At 33.8% G+C, this 17,527-nt stretch overlaps 1 protein-coding gene across 4 annotated transcripts in view; it reads left to right on the plus strand.

Annotated features, from left to right (window-relative positions):
* The window catches only part of LOC100369856 (serine/threonine-protein phosphatase 4 regulatory subunit 3), a 29,125-nt gene that overhangs the window by 8,704 nt on the left and 2,894 nt on the right, over positions 1 to 17,527 (plus strand). The window contains exons 4-14 of one of the 4 annotated variants that reach the window (XM_006812132.3): positions 1,044 to 1,667; positions 6,210 to 6,353; positions 6,653 to 6,697; positions 7,763 to 7,879; positions 11,405 to 11,459; positions 11,576 to 11,652; positions 11,780 to 11,885; positions 12,718 to 12,876; positions 13,082 to 13,251; positions 16,256 to 16,401; positions 17,012 to 17,211. In XM_006812132.3, the coding sequence (XP_006812195.1) occupies positions 1,044 to 1,667; positions 6,210 to 6,353; positions 6,653 to 6,697; positions 7,763 to 7,879; positions 11,405 to 11,459; positions 11,576 to 11,652; positions 11,780 to 11,885; positions 12,718 to 12,876; positions 13,082 to 13,251; positions 16,256 to 16,401; positions 17,012 to 17,211 (1,843 nt within the window). The remainder of the gene's footprint in view (positions 1 to 1,043; positions 1,668 to 6,209; positions 6,354 to 6,652; positions 6,698 to 7,762; positions 7,880 to 11,404; positions 11,460 to 11,575; positions 11,653 to 11,779; positions 11,886 to 12,717; positions 12,877 to 13,081; positions 13,252 to 16,255; positions 16,402 to 17,011; positions 17,212 to 17,527) is intronic. The other 3 variants (XM_085490906.1, XM_085490903.1, XM_085490908.1) reach the window with 3 other exon arrangements.

Here is a 17,527-nt window from a genome sequence, read left to right on the forward strand (position 1 = left end):
CAGGTTCCTGATGCACATCATTTATTTTTCAGATCGGATTCAAAATGGCTGTCTGGCGGCCATTTTGTTTTAATGCTTTGACTGATTATATTCAAATTTCATATATTCGTTGTACATCATGTTATATATATATATACATGTATTCAAAATGGCTGATTTTGAATGTTGTTCCAGAGCAATATCTCTCAATATGGACAAGTACTTTTTTGACGATCAGATACAATTGTCAATCATTTTTATGTTAAAAAATCATATTCCTGACATGGTTATATTCCAGCTATATTACTATAAATAGAACTATATATCTTAAATTTGATAACTAACGGGGACTGTGCCATGCATGGCTTGTTTATTATATAATAAATGATATTTAATGGTGTTTTATCATATTTTGTCATGTTAAGCTTGTAGCAAATGATATGGCTGTAAGCAGAGTTCATGAGCAGTTGTTAATAAAAAAATAAATAAAATAGATTGTATATTCATTTAGACATTAACTGTATAAGTAGGGCAGTGTGCAAAAATGTTGTAATGATGACCTTGGGTAACCGGCTGCCAGCCATAGAGGTAATAAAGTTTGATAAGAATTGTCATAGTAGAGCGCTAACTTTTATTGGTTTATGTATATTGAAAACATTATTCTGCCATGGTATATATACATACAATTGTAATTTGTCAGTGATCTAGTCCAAAATAAAAATTATTCAGTCTGCACAAAAAGAGTACAAGTTTAGTTTTGTTGGTAGAGGATGTATGACTCATTGGGCACAACATATGATGCCACAAAAACACAGCTGTCATCATTATTCAAAGAAATAAATACTACATGCGTTAATTATCGTGTATAGTATAAATAACACCAATGCACATATATCTTTCGGAAATACAAAACAAAGTATTAAGGCATGTTTTTGTAGCAATAATTATCAAGTATACAGTATGGATGTGATGAATTGTTTGTTGAAATCACTGATCATATAATTGTTTATATTGTGCTTCACAAAGTTTAATTCCAAGGTTCTATGTTTTTGTCTATTTGACAGGTACAAGGAAAAGATCCTTCGGTGGACATAACACAAGACATCATTGAAGAATCTGAAGAAGAAAGATTTGAAGAGATTCCCGATGCCGCTCCCCCAATAGAATTACCACCTTGTGAACTTAGCAAACTAGAAGAAATCTCTGAACTTTTTAGCAGCGTGCTTCTTTCTCCTGTGCGGCGAGAAAAGTTAGCAATCGCCATAGAAAATGATAACTACATAAAGAACCTGCTGGAGCTTTTTCATATGTGTGAAGACTTGGAAAATCTTGAAGGCCTACGACACATCTATGAAATTTTCAAGAGCATATTTTTATTAAACAAGAATGCTTTATTAGAACTTATGTTTTCAGATGATATAATTATGGATGTAATAGGATGTTTAGAGTATGATCCCAACCAACCACAGCCAATAAGACACCGAGAGTACTTAAACACTAAGGCCAATTTTAAGGAAGTCATTCCAATCACAAACATAGAATTATTACATAAAATTCACCAAACTTATCGAGTCCAGTATATACAAGATGTTGTTCTGCCCACTCCATCAGTGTTTGAAGAAAATATGCTGTCGACTCTTAGTTCATTCATATTTTTTAACAAAGTGGAAATCGTTAGCATGATACAGGTAAGTTTTTCCCTTTTCTATATAATGTGATTTAGTCACACCTGACATGACATTTTTAAAGAAATGCTGATTTCACATGAAATTCTGTGAGTGGTTTTGTATTGTCCTCAAATGCTCTATTATTGTTCATTTCCACACACATTATAGATAGATTGGTCTAGCAAATATAAATGCTGCCAACCTTGTATGCTGCCCCTATAAATGAAGTAGGTCTTTCTGATTCCAAGATCATTTTTAAACATTAAAACTTTAAAAACATGCTGCTAATATGAAAGCTTTTCAGTCACCAGCCATGTTGTCTGAATTATCACTATTTGACCCGATATGCACACAGTGTATATTCATCTGAAATTCATCAGTCTCTGCAAATAATATATAATGAATATGAACACTGTCATGCAATAATTTATTAATGTTACCAACGTCTTCATGAAAAAAACCTTTCACACCATTGGCTAAAATAATAAATTTGATCAATTGCTACAATTACTATCTTTTGGTTTGCCTTAGGTTATTGGCTGAGAAAAATATAGTACATGTAAGAGCCCCTGTGACTGAAACTACTATATCCTTAACACTGACCAGTAATATCAGCAAAATCAATTCAATAATAAAATATTAATTTGTGTAGCTAAGTCTTTATGTATGATCTTATATTTTAGCTATTTTTCAATAATTCTTGAGTATCCTTAAGTAAAGTCATCTGTTCTACATATACAAATAAAGGTCATCTGAAATCATTTGCAGAATGCAATCTTGAGAAAATGTTTTTTATTAATAAGCTAGACGATACATTGCTTGATTTCAACATCTTTGAATGTACATCTGTTTTTGGATTTGAATAGTCTGTTAAATGTATTAATGTGTATAGTTCTGTCGTACAAGTCAGTTGCAACATGGCCTTATATACAAATTGGACTTGATCTGACCTGATTTCAGTCGCATTTTATCACTTGTTTTATACTATGTATATTTACGTATTCAATATATTAGTCTTTCCCCATTAGTCATCTTGGCATTATGGATGAAATCATTTTAGCAGACACGACAGTTTAGCAATGTTAGGTGTTTTGGTAATATCACGGTTTTATTTAAATATTCATGTACTCTCAAGAGAGGATGAATCATCTCAATGTTAATTTGCACATTCTATCTATCCATGATTTCAAGATGTTTAGAGGTCAAGTGTTCCCCTAAATACATAATATTAACAAGCATTCATTCGATGAATGTTTTACCAGTTTCTTCCCGTATTTTAATTGGTTGTACAAATTTTGGAGATAGAAAAGTTAAATTTATATTACCTGTAAAAATATATTTGAGCTGCTAGTAATAGAAAGTTGATTATGCATGTAACTATGTCATTGCAGCTAATGTAATATTGTATCGGTACTCGATATTCATGTACTATATTCTTTGGAAACTGAATGTAACCAAATAACACAACATGTAACCAAACTATCTAATTAGATCACTTTATAAATAGGAATTCTTGCTACTTGAACAAAAAATACCATACTTTCCTGATGGGTCTCAAAATGTGAAAAGGAAAAGATGAAGAATTTTTTTTAGCCTTCGCGAAAAATTATCCGAATGACAATTTTTGTTCACCTTGAATTTGGGTAAAATGACACAAATCACAACACTTTTATAATGAAGAAATAAAAAATAAATGCTCACAAAAAATACATGCATTTTATTACAATATTATTTGCATACCATCTGAATTGTCTTTGTTGTCAAATGATTTTGATCGTACACGAACTCTCGGTGCAAAGCAATTTGTGTCTTGATATTTTTTTTTCAATTTTTGACCAGTCAACTCATTATGAACAAGTCAGAAGCCTATGTTCAACTGGCGCAGTTCTCCTGGAATTTCCAAATATTGCAGATGGTGTTTTTTTAATACAATGGGGAAGTGAATTACCACAATGTTGTTGTATGATATGTTGGCACTGATTTTGTTGAAAAAAATTGGAATTTAAAAAAAAAGGCGATTCCCAATTTTTAAAAGGTAAACTGAATGAAAAAAAAAGTACATCTTTAAAGGGTGTAAAAACAGCTTATGGAAGTTTTCCCCTCTAAAAACCAAAAAAACAAACTGCTCTTTTAAAAACCAAACAGACCTACTGCACCAGTCACAATTTTCATTCAATAAAACAATTTTACACCATATTTTAATAAATGATTTATTTTTAAGATTAAACCCATTGCTCGGTAAAAAAGGCCTTGGGCATATAACTGGGGATGCCTTGACTTGTTTAATGTCTAAAAAATTAGGGCAAAATTATTAGAGAAGTACAATTACAATGCACATAGTATTTGGGGAAAGGAAATTTAAAATTTTTTTTTTATCTTGACTACCTGGTAATCAGAGCATCTTAGTTTTTTGTCACTTTACTTAGCACAAATGGTACAAGTAATTCAACTGGATGTTTAGCAAGACTTTGTGACCTGGTTAAATCGTCATGGGGTTTTTACGAGGTAGTTGTTTGTTATATTTGATAATCAGCTTTTTGTATACTGGTACAATATAGTGTAGCATTAGTTGGGACTTTGGTCTCCGTCTGTCTGTCCGGAGTCGTATTTCAGAATCCTTTAGACCGATTCCGTTCATTCTTTGCATGTGCCAAGTACTTTATGTGGAACACATGCACATGCTTTGGTTTAGTGATTCGATTCAAAATGGCCAACTGGCAGCCATCTTGTTGTATTTTAGACATGCTTTGTCAGTTTTCATTCAAATTTGGCACATACTTTATATACACGTTAGGATACATGTCCATGACAATTTGTTTCAAAATCCGATCAAGGATGGCCGATTGACAGCCATCTGACTTTTTGGCCCTACTACTATATTTCCAAGATTTATGTACCATTTTCATTCGTATTTGGCACATACATCATGCATGTCACTTTGTTTCATAATCAGATCAAAGATGGCCGAATAACGACTGTTTTTATTTGTTGTCATATTACTATATCTCTGTCACCCATGTATCATTTTCATTGATATTTAGCATGTACATGTCAATTCAATTTGATCAAATTTGGCCGTCTGGCGGCCATCTTGTTTGTTTAAACTTGGACATGCTTTCACTTGTGATCTATGTTTTTCTTTGCTATGTCTTAAACCGAAGGGGTCGTCGTGCAACACATGTTCGAATTTAATGTACCGGTAAATAAACAATATGTTGTATACGACACTTGACACTTGAGACTCAAGTTTCAAGAACATGCTCGCGACAACCCCTCCACTTTAATATGATGAGCACAAAAAGAACTTTCAAAAATTTAACGGGGACTGTGTCATTTTAAATGACTTGTTGAATGTGTACTACACCTGTATGTAAAATTTCTATATCTAGACTTTTTTTCTCTAATGTTATACCATGTCATGTACAAGCTTTGTTTATACCATTGTTAGATTGTAGACAGTTTTATTAGCCTTAGGGAGGTTTTCATGTAACAGTGTTTGTGGGAGACTGTGTTGGAGAAGAGTTCAGGCCATTTCAAGTGAAATACATGTGCTATTCATTGTGTTTGCACATGTTGTCTGTGATTTGACATTTGGACTGTATTGGGGTTACATGTCTAGTAGCTATAAATCAAATGTTATATGGATATTGCTATAGCAATGAATGCCTTTTTTGAGATAGGAGGGGCAAGTCATGTTAGGACTTGGTCATTTGATACCTTGCTACTTATTCTTAATATTCGTAATAACAAAAAGTGCCATGCTTTCAGATGACCTTAAAACAAGTACTTTTGTACAGGTACACGAATTATGGATTACTCAGTGTATATTTGTTAATGCACATCTGTGCATTGACCAGTCTTGGCACTGGTTTAGAGCACATTTAGCAAACAGTTTTTTCACTTCAATGTTTATGATGTATTAAGTTTCTGTGGAAAAATCATATACTGAGCTCTATTTGAGAATAGCGATTTTATCAATTTCTCTTGAAAAAAAGTGAAAATGCTATTGGTATGTGTCTGTGTATATTATACACATATCTGCAACTTGCCAAACCATTTCATCTTTTCCCAGATGATTGAAAATAGTCTGATTCCTGAATTGAAGTTGTATTGTCCGCTAAATTATTTGAATGTCTTTAAACATGTTTTGTAAAATGAGCTAGTACTGCATAGTGTGCACAAGTAATGCGTCTCAGAACCTAGTTGATTTGTTATCTAGACATTTGAAAATAGGTCATAGAAAATTAAAAGGGCCTAAAGGCACATATACAGCCACATGCAAATCCTGTTGGAAATAGCTTGTAGGAAATTGTACATCTGCCTCATTCATTTGCAACTCTATGGGGAAATGCTCTGTAATGTTTGGCCACTTAAAAATAACTTGTGACCCACATGATTTGAATACTATAACTGTTTCATTTATTATATGGCACATGCTGCTCTGCAGGTCAAAGGCTACAAACATTCTATCTGATAATGCAACTTTAATGTACATGTTTTATACATATGATAGTCTACGATGTTCCAATTAATTTTTTTTTATTTCAATCATGTTATCTCTAGGATGATGACAAATTTCTTCCTGAACTGTTTGCGCTATTGACAGATGAAGCAACAGATGATGGCAAGCGGAAAGAACTGGTATTCTTTCTTAAGGAATATTGTACATTTGCACAAACATTTCAGAATAGGGATGGTTTTTTCAAGGTATGATAACTGAACCCCTCATGCTGCATATTTTATTATGTGCTTTTACTGTTTTTATTGTGTTAAAGCCATTATAATGGCTTCTGCTATTTACAGTGCTCTTAACAAAAGTTTATAATTATGTAATGCTGGAATGTGATAATTTTTGTATGATTGTCCTTTCTAGTTGTAATATTAGTTCATGGTACTTTTGTATACAGATTTCTGTCAATTTTATATTGCCGAGCAAGTACAATACTATTTTATTTGAACTACCTTGTTTCCCAGTTTTGTAACACAGATTTTATAATTATTTTCAGATGTTGTCAAATTTAGGCATTTTACCTGCATTAGAAGTTATTTTGGTGAGTAATACAATGTCTACTGGCATTCATGTGTGTTTTTAGCTCCGCTGTCAACTTTGTCGAGCGGAGCTTATCATATGAGTGATTGTCCGGTGTCGTCCGTCGTCCGTGTCAATGTTTTACTTTTTCGACTTCTTCTTGAAAACTACAAGCCTGAATGCTTTGATACTTGGTGTATATGTACCTTGGGTAGACCTCTCTTAGGTTTGTTCATTTCATGTTGATATCTTCAATTCTCTAATTTTGGTGAATATTTTTGTCATTTTTGGTAAAAAGTGATATTTTCGACTTCTTGTTAAAAACCGCAAGTGCAATTGCTTTGATATTACATATATAGGTACTACATGTGGACCTCTCTCAGATTTGTTCATTTTGTAATGATATCTTTAATTCTCTAATTTTGGTGAATATTTTTGTCATTTTTGGTAAAAAGTGATATTTTCGACTTCTTGTTAAAAACCGCAAGTCCAATCGCTTTGATACTACATATATAGGTACTACATGTAGACCTCTCTCAGATTTGTTCATTTCGTGATGATATCTTCAATTCTCTAATTTTGGTGAATATTTTTGTCATTTTTGGTAAAAAGTGATATTTTCGACTTCTTGTTAAAAACCGCAAGTGCAATTGCTTTGATATTACATATATAGGTACTACATGTGGACCTCTCTCAGATTTGTTCATTTTGTAATGATATCTTTAATTCTCTAATTTTGGTGAATATTTTTGTCATTTTTGGTAAAAAGTGATATTTTCGACTTCTTGTTAAAAACTGTAAGTCCGATTGCTTTGATACTATTCATATTGTTCATTTTCTAATGATGTCTTCAGTTCTTTATTTGAAATGTGCATTGCTAACAGCGGAGCTATCTCAGCCGATAGGCTGCTTGTCTAGTTGTGTACTCTATGGAGTGTGTGTTTACATTGTGAATCTGATAAGAGATACATAATACAGTTCATGTGTACTGACTCAAATCGTCAAAATGTAGTTCACTTAGTCGGTTGAATGGTCTATTGTGTGTACTACCTTTTAACAATTAACCAATATATGTATCCTTTTATAGGCAATGGATGATGCTGATGTTCGGCAAGCTGCCATTGATATCTTTGCTCATATTGTGGAATATAGTCCATCCATGGTGAGAGAATTTATTCTCCAGGAAGCCAATACTCAGGATGATGTAAGTAAAGCTAATGTACTTGTTTTGTAAGACCAATGTTCCAAGGGTGAAGATGTAGTATTTCAAGAAAATACATTCATTTCCATTTTTTAGCTCCGCTGTCGACAAAGTTGAGCTGTTCATATTACTGATTGTCCATTGTCATCAACTTTACAATTTCAACTTCTTCTTCTAAGCCGCAAGTCAGAATGTTTTCAAATTTGACATGCAAGTACTTTAGATGGTTCTTTATCAGATTTGTTCATTTCATGTCAAAATCTCAAATTCTCTATTTTTAGCTCCGCTGTCGACTTTGTCGAGCGGAGCTTATCATATGAGTGATTGTCCGTTGTCGTCCGTGTCCGTGTTTTACTTTTTGACTCCCGTGTGCGAAGCACAAAAAGGGAGTCTTTGCAGTTAGTGTGTCTGTGTGTGTGTATGTGTGTGTCTGTGTGTCCGTCTGTTCCACTGATATCTCAAGAACCATCCATCAGTTTTTGATGAAACTTGGTGCATAGATGCTCTGGGCCAATGCGCAGATTTGATTAGGTTTTGGTAAAAATCCATGCATATTAATTACCTAATTTGCATGATAATTAGCTGATTTTTAGCTGTTTCATGACTGTTCCACTGATATCTAAAAAACCATTTATTGGATTTTCATGAAACTTGGCACACAGATGCTCCAAACTAATGCGCAGATTTGATTAGTTTTGGGTAAAAATCTGTGCAATATTAATTACCTAATTTGCATAATGATTAATCAATTTTTGGCTTTTCCACTGATATCTCAAGTAGTAATCATCACATTTCAATAAAACTTGGTACATAGATGTCATAAGACACTGCACAAACCTGATAGTTTTTAGGGTAATACATGTATCAGTAGATATTAATTACCTAATTAGCATAATTAATTAATTTTCAGCTTTTGATATTTCAAGTAGTAATTGTCACATTTCAATGAAACTTGGTACATAGATGTCATAGGACACTGCACAGACTTGATAGTTTTTAGGGTAATATCAGTATATATTAATTAGCTAATTTGCATAATTAATTAATTTTCAGCTTTTGATATTTCAAGTAGTAATCATCACATTTCAATGAAATTTGATACATAGATGTCATAGGACACTGCACAGACCTGATAGTTTTTTGGGTAATATCAGTATATATTAATTAGCTAATTTGCATAATTAATTAATTTTCAGCTTTTGATATATCAAGTAGTAATCATATTTCAATGAGACTTGCTACATAGATCTTCTAGAATTATGCAGAGACCTAGTAATTAGTTTTAATTGGATATTAATTACCGAATTTGCATAATGTTCCACTGATATATAAAGAACAACAAATTGGATTTTAATGAAACTTTTAAAGAGAACTATGCAGAAACCCAATTAGTTTTTGGTAAATATTTATGCTTATTAATCACCTAATTAACATAATTAATTAACACTGATATCTCAATTACTGATCATCACATTTGAATAAAATTTGGTACATAAATGCTCTAGGACAATAGACAAGCCTGATTAATTTTGGGTTAAAATTTGTTCATATTAATTCTCTAATTAGCATAATAATTCATAATTTTTTTGTTCTGTTCTGTTCATATTACCGGTAGTTACCTGATGTATATAATTAGTTTACAGCTTTTCCATCAATATCTCATGTACAAGTAATTTTTAATTAATTTTTAATGTGTCTTCAATACTCTCATCACACGAGAGTTCTAAGCTTTCTTTGATTCAACTTCTTCTTGAAAACTACAAGCCTGAATGCTTTGATACTTGGTGTATATGTACCTTGGGTAGACCTCTCTTAGGTTTGTTCAATTCGTGATGATATCTTCAATTCTCTAATTTTGGTGAATATTTTTTTCATTTTTGGTAAGTGATATTTTCAACTTCTTGTTAAAAACTGTAAGTTTGATTGCTTTGATACTATACATATTGTTCATTTTCTAATGATGTCTTCAGCTCTTTAATTGAAATGTGCATTGCTAACAGCGGAGCTATCTCAGCCAATAGGCTGCTTGTTGGTGAATATTTTTCGACTTCTTGTTAAAAACCACAAGTCTGATTGCTTTGATATTACATATATGGGTACTACATGTGGACTTCTCTCAGATTTGTTCATTTTGGGATGATATCTTCAATTCTCCAATTTTGATGAATATTTTTGTCATTTTTGGTAAAAAGTAATATTTTCGACTTCTTGTAAAAAAACAGCAATTCCGATTGCTTTGATATTACATATATGGGTACTACATGTGGACTTCTCTCAGATTTGTTCATTTTGGGATGATATCTTCAATTCTCCAATTTTGATGAATATTTTTGTCATTTTTGGTAAAAAGTAATATTTTCGACTTCTTGTAAAAAAAACAGCAATTCCGATTGCTTTGATATTACATATATGGGTACTACATGTGGACTTCTCTCAGATTTGTTCATTTTGGGATGATATCTTCAATTCTCCAATTTTGATGAATATTTTTGTCATTTTTGGTAAAAAGTAATATTTTCGACTTCTTGTAAAAAAAACAGCAATTCCGATTGCTTTGATATTACATATATGGGTACTACATGTGGACTTCTCTCAGATTTGTTCATTTTGGGATGATATCTTTAATTCTCTAATTTTAATGAATATTTTAGTCAATATTGGTAAAAAATGATATTTTCGACTTCTTGTTAAAAACGGCAAGTCTGATTGCTTTGATACTGTACATATTGTTCATTTTCTAATGATGTCTTCAGTTCTTAATTGAAATGTGCATTGCTAACAGTGGAGCTATCTCAGCTGAGAGGCTGCTTGTTGTAATGTGCATTGCTAACAGCGGAGCTATCTCAGCCAATAGGCTGCTTGTCTATGATAAATTGTTATATTACACAGAAACAATACAGCTTGAAAAAAACAATACAAAATTATGTTGTATTTCAATAAATGATTGTTTGTAACAACGTCAGTTTACAAAATTACTTTTAATGTTTTGAAAACCTCATCTGTGAACATGCTTGCATGATGTGGGACAGAGGTATTCTGTTGCCAATCGTTTTCACCTACTCGTCCAGACAGAACATCTTTATGGGATAGACAGTTATTTTTGATGCATTAATCTGTCACGACAAGCAACTTATATTTTTAGTTTCAGCCCCAACACAAACCAGCTGAATGTAAGAATTTACTATTTTTAGTGAATTTCCAATCAGTAACTGAAGCACACAACCGAGTCGTCAAATAAAATACTGACTTTCTGTATTTATATGTCATCAATGAATTGAACACATCACCTCAATGAATGAATTTACTTTTTTAAATAAAATCCCAATTTGTAACAGCTGAAGCACACGGCCTAGTGGTCAGCATTCCATATCACAAAAAGCACCAACTTTCAATATTTGTTCAGAATATAATATATAATTATTTCTGACCCGATCTCTTTTCAAAAAATGTTAAATTTACCAGATCTATAGTAGGCAATTAGTTATGTTACTTTTTATTAAAATCATTTTGTATTTTTTTCTCTTTCAGGAAGTTATATTAATGAATCTTGTTATAGAACAGATGATATGTGACCCGGATACAGGTATGTGCTAAACATTGTCACATTTAAGATAATAGTAAATACTTGATTTACTTTACTAATTTGTCAGTCACTACTTGAAGTGAAATATTTTAATTTTCCTTCACCTTATTTCACAGAGCTTGGTGGCGCTGTTCAATTGATGGGGCTTATACGAATTCTTATAGATCCAGAGAATATGCTGGCCACTGTGAATGTAAGTGGTTGTCCATATCAAAGTATTTTTATTCAAGCAGCAAAAGGCAGATTATTGATGTAATAATTTAAAAAACTTTTAAAAAATTGTTGTAATGTATCTAATCACTTTTTTGTTTCATTTTTAGCAGAAGACTGAGAAGACAGAATTTCTAAGTTTCTTTTATAAGCATTGTATGCATGTTTTGACAGCACCACTATTAGCAAATACCACAGATGATGTACCTTGTAAAGGTTAGTTAATAACTTACAGCTGCCATCTTGTTTTTAGTCCCATTTCAAAACAAAGACTTTTTGGTTTCATTTGTGCATTAGGCAGACTGACAGACATATTCTGAACATGCCTGAACTGATTTATTTTATATGTACGTTGGTTCTTTTGACCAAAGTACTCAATTTTTCGTACTTGTTAGAAGAAGTTTGCTTTATAAAATTAAAAAAATAAATGCATATTACATTAAAAATACTGAGTATTTTTTGTATCGTGTGGAATTTTTTTTTGATTGACTGTAATTTTTCAACATTTCGTAATGCCTATTTTAGAACCAAAATAAGGCCTTTCACTCTTCCCCAACGCCTATTCAAGAGATTGTACGGTGTATTGTTTGTTTTGTGCATGTGTTGTAGACAATTTAGTGCTTGCAATATGTACGTAATAGAAACCGCACCCCGAACTTGAGCTTTTGATCCCAATTTTTAAATTGATACATTGTAATATAAACCGCGGTTTATAATAGGACTTTAACGGTAGTATTATTAACGTGTGTACTACTGATATCAAATTAGTGGTCATGTATCATTTTCTTTCTCAAACACTTGTTTCATTGATATGATAACTCTATATACCAATTGCATTAAATATTGAGAAGCTTAATGTAATTGGTTACATGATTTGGTTGCTGTCATGGAGTGAATACAAACTGAAATGATGTATTGGGGGGAAAATGTAATCACATGGTTTGTCAAACAAATCACCATTTGCTACAGCAACATTGTGAGACTTGTGAGACGCTCTGTTGATGCTGTTTACAGCTGTAATATGTATTTATTATGTTTGTTTTTTCAGATGACTATCAGACATCACAATTACTGAGTCTGATATTGGAACTGTTATCCTTCTGTGTAGAGCATCATACATATCACATCAAAAATTACATCATAAATAAAGACTTTCTGCGCAGGGTACTAATCCTCATGAAGTCACGGCATACATTTCTAGTTCTCAGTAAGTGAATGTGTTCTATTTATCATACAAATGTGTCTTAAACCCTGCGTACAGATTGTTCAGTGATTTACTGATGTTGTGGCACTCGCAAGAACATTCGTATTTGCCATATAACTGTTGCCCAATTAATTCTACATATGGAAAGAGATTTTCTACAATTGTATCTGTGCTATCACTAACTACTGAAAATGTTTGTTTTTAATAGGTGTGGTGCGGTTTGTAAGAAGGATAATAGGCATGAAAGACGAGTTTTACAATAGATACATTATCAAAGGGCAACTGTTTTTACCTGTAGTGAATGCATTTCAAGCTAATGGAGACAGGTACAACCTGCTCAATTCAGCCATTTTAGAAATGTTTGAATTTATTAGAATGGTGGGTAGCTTTTCATATTTTTCACTGATTAATGATGTTTTTGTGTTTTACAAGTAAAATTGTGCTTACTGTACATGCTTTGATCTATGTAGTAGATATTATCCACAATGAATGCAAAAATAAGATGAGTAACTTAAGTAATATACCATATTTGCTCTATTACAAGCTTGTATTCATTAGTGTAAAAATGTGCTTTTGACCCATGAACATTGCTTGGTTATTTGTGTTGAGCGTGTGCATTTGATTGAGCAAATATGCATTTTTATTGATCTACCGTAAAATTCGTAATAGAAGCCGCGGCTTCTATTAAAAAGAAAATGGCTGCCCTCCCCAGGAAAAGTGGTGAAGTCCGGGTGCGGCTTCTGTTGGAGCATTGTCTAAAATCTTAAAGTGCCTGCAAGTGAAATATGGAAATTAATTAATGATATGCTAATGAGATGCACGAAAATTCCAAACTGCAACAATGTATGAAGTTTTTACTTTAAATCATGGAGCTACAAATGTTTAAATCAAGGGCAATTTTCAGTGATATTCAATAAATATTTACTCAAGATACAAACCATTCAATAAATACTACCGTATATAACATACAAACGCACACACACACACACATGATAGCGGTATAACTCTTTTTGAAGGATGTGGTGGCTCTGAAAAGGGCCGTTTGGTTTGTATGTGGAGAACCACAGAGATTTGGCTAAAATCTAAGGAACTCGTCATCGTCTTCATTGTCGCTATAAAATATCTCGGCGATCTCTTCTTCGATTGCCTCGTCGTCTGCCTCGAGATCTTCGTACACCAAGTTGTCCTCACTGCCATCAAGTGCATTAGATATGCCTGTCTTCTTGAATGAATTGATGACAGTTTGGGGCGGGACTTTGTTCCACGACGAAACGACCCACTCAAGTACCGTCTTCTTAGCAGGGGCCTTTCTTTTACCAGCCGGTGTGAACAGTGCTTCGCCCGTCTTCATCCATTCATGCCACTCGGCGTGCATATAGTCTTTGAGTGGCTTATTTACGCCCACATCTAGCGGTTGAAGAAGTGATGTCAATCCTCCCGGAATCACTGCCCACGTTCCGAGAATACAATTCCTCTTTGACAGCGGACGTGAGGTGTACGCTACACGAGTCCCATATGAGCAGCCGCCGAGAGTCATCGTTCCGTCTCGGAAATGTATTTCTAATCCACGGTAAACAAACTGAAGTCAAGAATAAAAATTAATTAACTACAGGCAAAACATGGAAATAAAAAAAAATTCTGCTAACTCCGTGGAATGATTAAACTAGATAGCAAATAATGATGCGAAAAACGTAATCACAATGTTTACAAGGTGGCAGCCATCTTGAATGGCACACCATGGCTTTTGACATGACGCGACTCGATCCGATCATGCATAATATTGACTGGGAACCATGAAAAACAGATTTATAAGAGAAAAAAAGAAAAATATTTTATGTGGAAACACGGAGCGGCAGTCATCTTGAATCTTATTGATCACATTTACAAACAGTGAACAAACCCAAATGTACACGCAATGATACACGGACGGTACAGTGTAGTGTAGTGTATCAGGACATATCAGGAGAACCGGGCCCAAGACAACTTTTTTTAGCTTCATGCACGAACAAAATAAAAAAAAATACTTACGAGATTCATTGATGTATCCCTTTTCTTGAACTTCTACCGTTATCTCTCTGCGTGTGAGGTCGTCCAGTCGCAGTTTACCTTTGAAAATAATCAAAGGGCGGATCTTTTGGCCGTCAGCGGTAACTGTCAACACAGTGGTGAAACCTCTTTTTTCTGAATTCATTGTCTTGATGTGGACGGTCTTGATGCCTTCATGCTCAAGAGTTCTGTTTCCAGGCATATCGAACCGTAACGGTGTCTCGTCCATGTTATATACATCGCTGAGTGGGTAGTTATGCTGTTGACGCAATTGGATAACGAGTCGATGAAACTGGGCGATTTTTCCTCGTAATCGGGTGGTAATTTTTGACCAATGGAAGTGCGCACACGAGTTGAAAGTGTGACGTTTCTTGAACGAGTGAAGCCAGCCGTCAGATGCCTTGAATGTGGTATCGGTGGGGATTCATCTTGCTTACATCTGTAGTTGTCGACCAGAGATGGCATTTCCATTTTTCCGATGTCCATCAAACCACTGCATGAGGTTGTCGTCTAGTGTGGTACTTCTCACTTTACGTCCTCCACCGTCTAATCGCTTAGCACTGCGTTTACCCATGTACAGTTGCTCCTTCGATCTGATCCATTGACGTACTTGCTTTTCGTTGATACCGAAATGTTCGGCCGTTTTTCTGTTGTTTTTCGTCTCCATAGACATAGCCATAACTTTCAATTTGAAAGCAGTGTCATATGCAGCACGTCGTTGTTTAGGCATGATTAAATAAAATATCTATACGGAATCCGATCAACGTTGAGACAGGCGAGATGAGAATGTTGTGTGAAAGCGAACAGAAAAAAACTTGAGCAGTGCGGGAACTATACTCAGAATGAAAATGTCTCCAACATTTCTGGGATTATGTTGACATTTCCACCAATCATGAAGCTCTCACAATTAGCACTTGTACTCATGGTAACAATTTGAAAACTTTATTTTTGTCTCTATGTGTCTGTCGCGTGTCCATTTCACACTTATTCAATCAGGCGTCTATCACCCAAAGAAAACAGACATTGCATACACAATACATACACTCATTTCTTGTATACAGCCCCAGGACGGTGAACACATGTGGACACGGGAAGCACTGCACACAATAATTGACAAGTCTCAAAAAGCCAATGCGGCTTCTATTACAGGGTTTTGCAAGTTTCAATTGTTGTAATTTTTTGACTTGATACATTGTAACAAAGTCGGGGTGCGGCTTCTAATAAAAGTGCGGCTTCTATTACGAATTTTACGGTACTTGATTCACATCGCTTTTGTTTACCATTTATGTACATTCCTTTTGTTATAATTTGACAATAATTATTGTGTTAATTGCAGGAGGATGTCAAGTCATTGATTACACATTTAATAGAGACTCACTATGGTGTATTTGAAAAAGTAGATTATGTACAGACGTTCAAAGTGCTCAAACTGAAATATGAACAGCAGCAGGATAGACTCAATGATAAACCTATATTGGATAAGTAAGTCAAAGCAGTATTGGTGTGTGTGTGAAATGTATTATTTATAGGTATATATTTTAGAAGTAAGTCTGAGAATAGAGCAGTTTTGGATTATGTGTGTGTGAAACGAGAAATGTATTATTTATAGGCATGTTTCAGAGGCCAAATCTGATTGTGTAATTCTATTTGTGTCAAACAGATTGTTTTAAAACATGTTTCACCATATGATAGTATACTGTAGTACATACAAAACCACCACCAGCTACTCGATTGGAGAATGCGTCACAAGAAAAGTCGCCGTATTTTCTGTAGTTTTAGCCTGAAATTTAGTCCATTTCTATTAGAGATCCATTAAGAGATGTGGGCAATTTTTAAAAATATTCAGTGTGGGTGAAAGTCAGAGCTGTCATTGTTTGTAAGGGTCATAGGCTTATTTCTAAAATTCTTTGGGTTAGACGTGGGTAATTGATGCCAAATGGTAGTATGTAATGCATGTGTGGGATTATGCTGGGAAATGGTGTCTAGTTAAGTGGTGATGTACCATCTGTTAGATCAAAATGTGTCTAACTAGTTGTATAGTGTCCCTTGATAAATTACTAGATTTCTTAAACATTTGTGTTTTTTCTGACAGTAGTATCCACCAAGCTGCCATCCTTCACAACAGTAGGTTTAGACGAGATCCAAGGTCACTAGAAGAGGAAGAAGAGATATGGTTTGAACAAGAAGATGAACCAGAAGATGGGGAAGCCATAGTACCAGTGGCTGATATGCTCAAAAATAAAATGGAAGCAGATTTAGATCACATTAGTAAAATTATTGATGGAAAGAAAGGTAATTACACTAATGACAATGCAGCACAATATTGCTACTAAGATGAAGTATTGTTCAAGCCCTGATTATTGGTCAAGTTTGGACAAGGTTTGAAAACTAGACTTTCGCCTTTGTATGTGGGTGACTTTCAACCAATCAAGTTCAACCTTCACACATACATCTATACATTTTTGGATTCAGGATGACCAAATGGTGCCATTTTAAAATTCATTCAAATCAAATCTGGTCTCAGTTGTGCAAAAACAAATATTGTTTGAACTTGGTACATACATTAATCGTAATACTGTAGAATACTTTTTTTTCGCTTGGAATTTAT

This window comes from Saccoglossus kowalevskii, chromosome 2 (genome assembly GCF_978046115.1).
Source record: "Saccoglossus kowalevskii chromosome 2, keSacKowa6.1, whole genome shotgun sequence".
NCBI lineage: Eukaryota > Metazoa > Hemichordata > Enteropneusta > Harrimaniidae > Saccoglossus > Saccoglossus kowalevskii.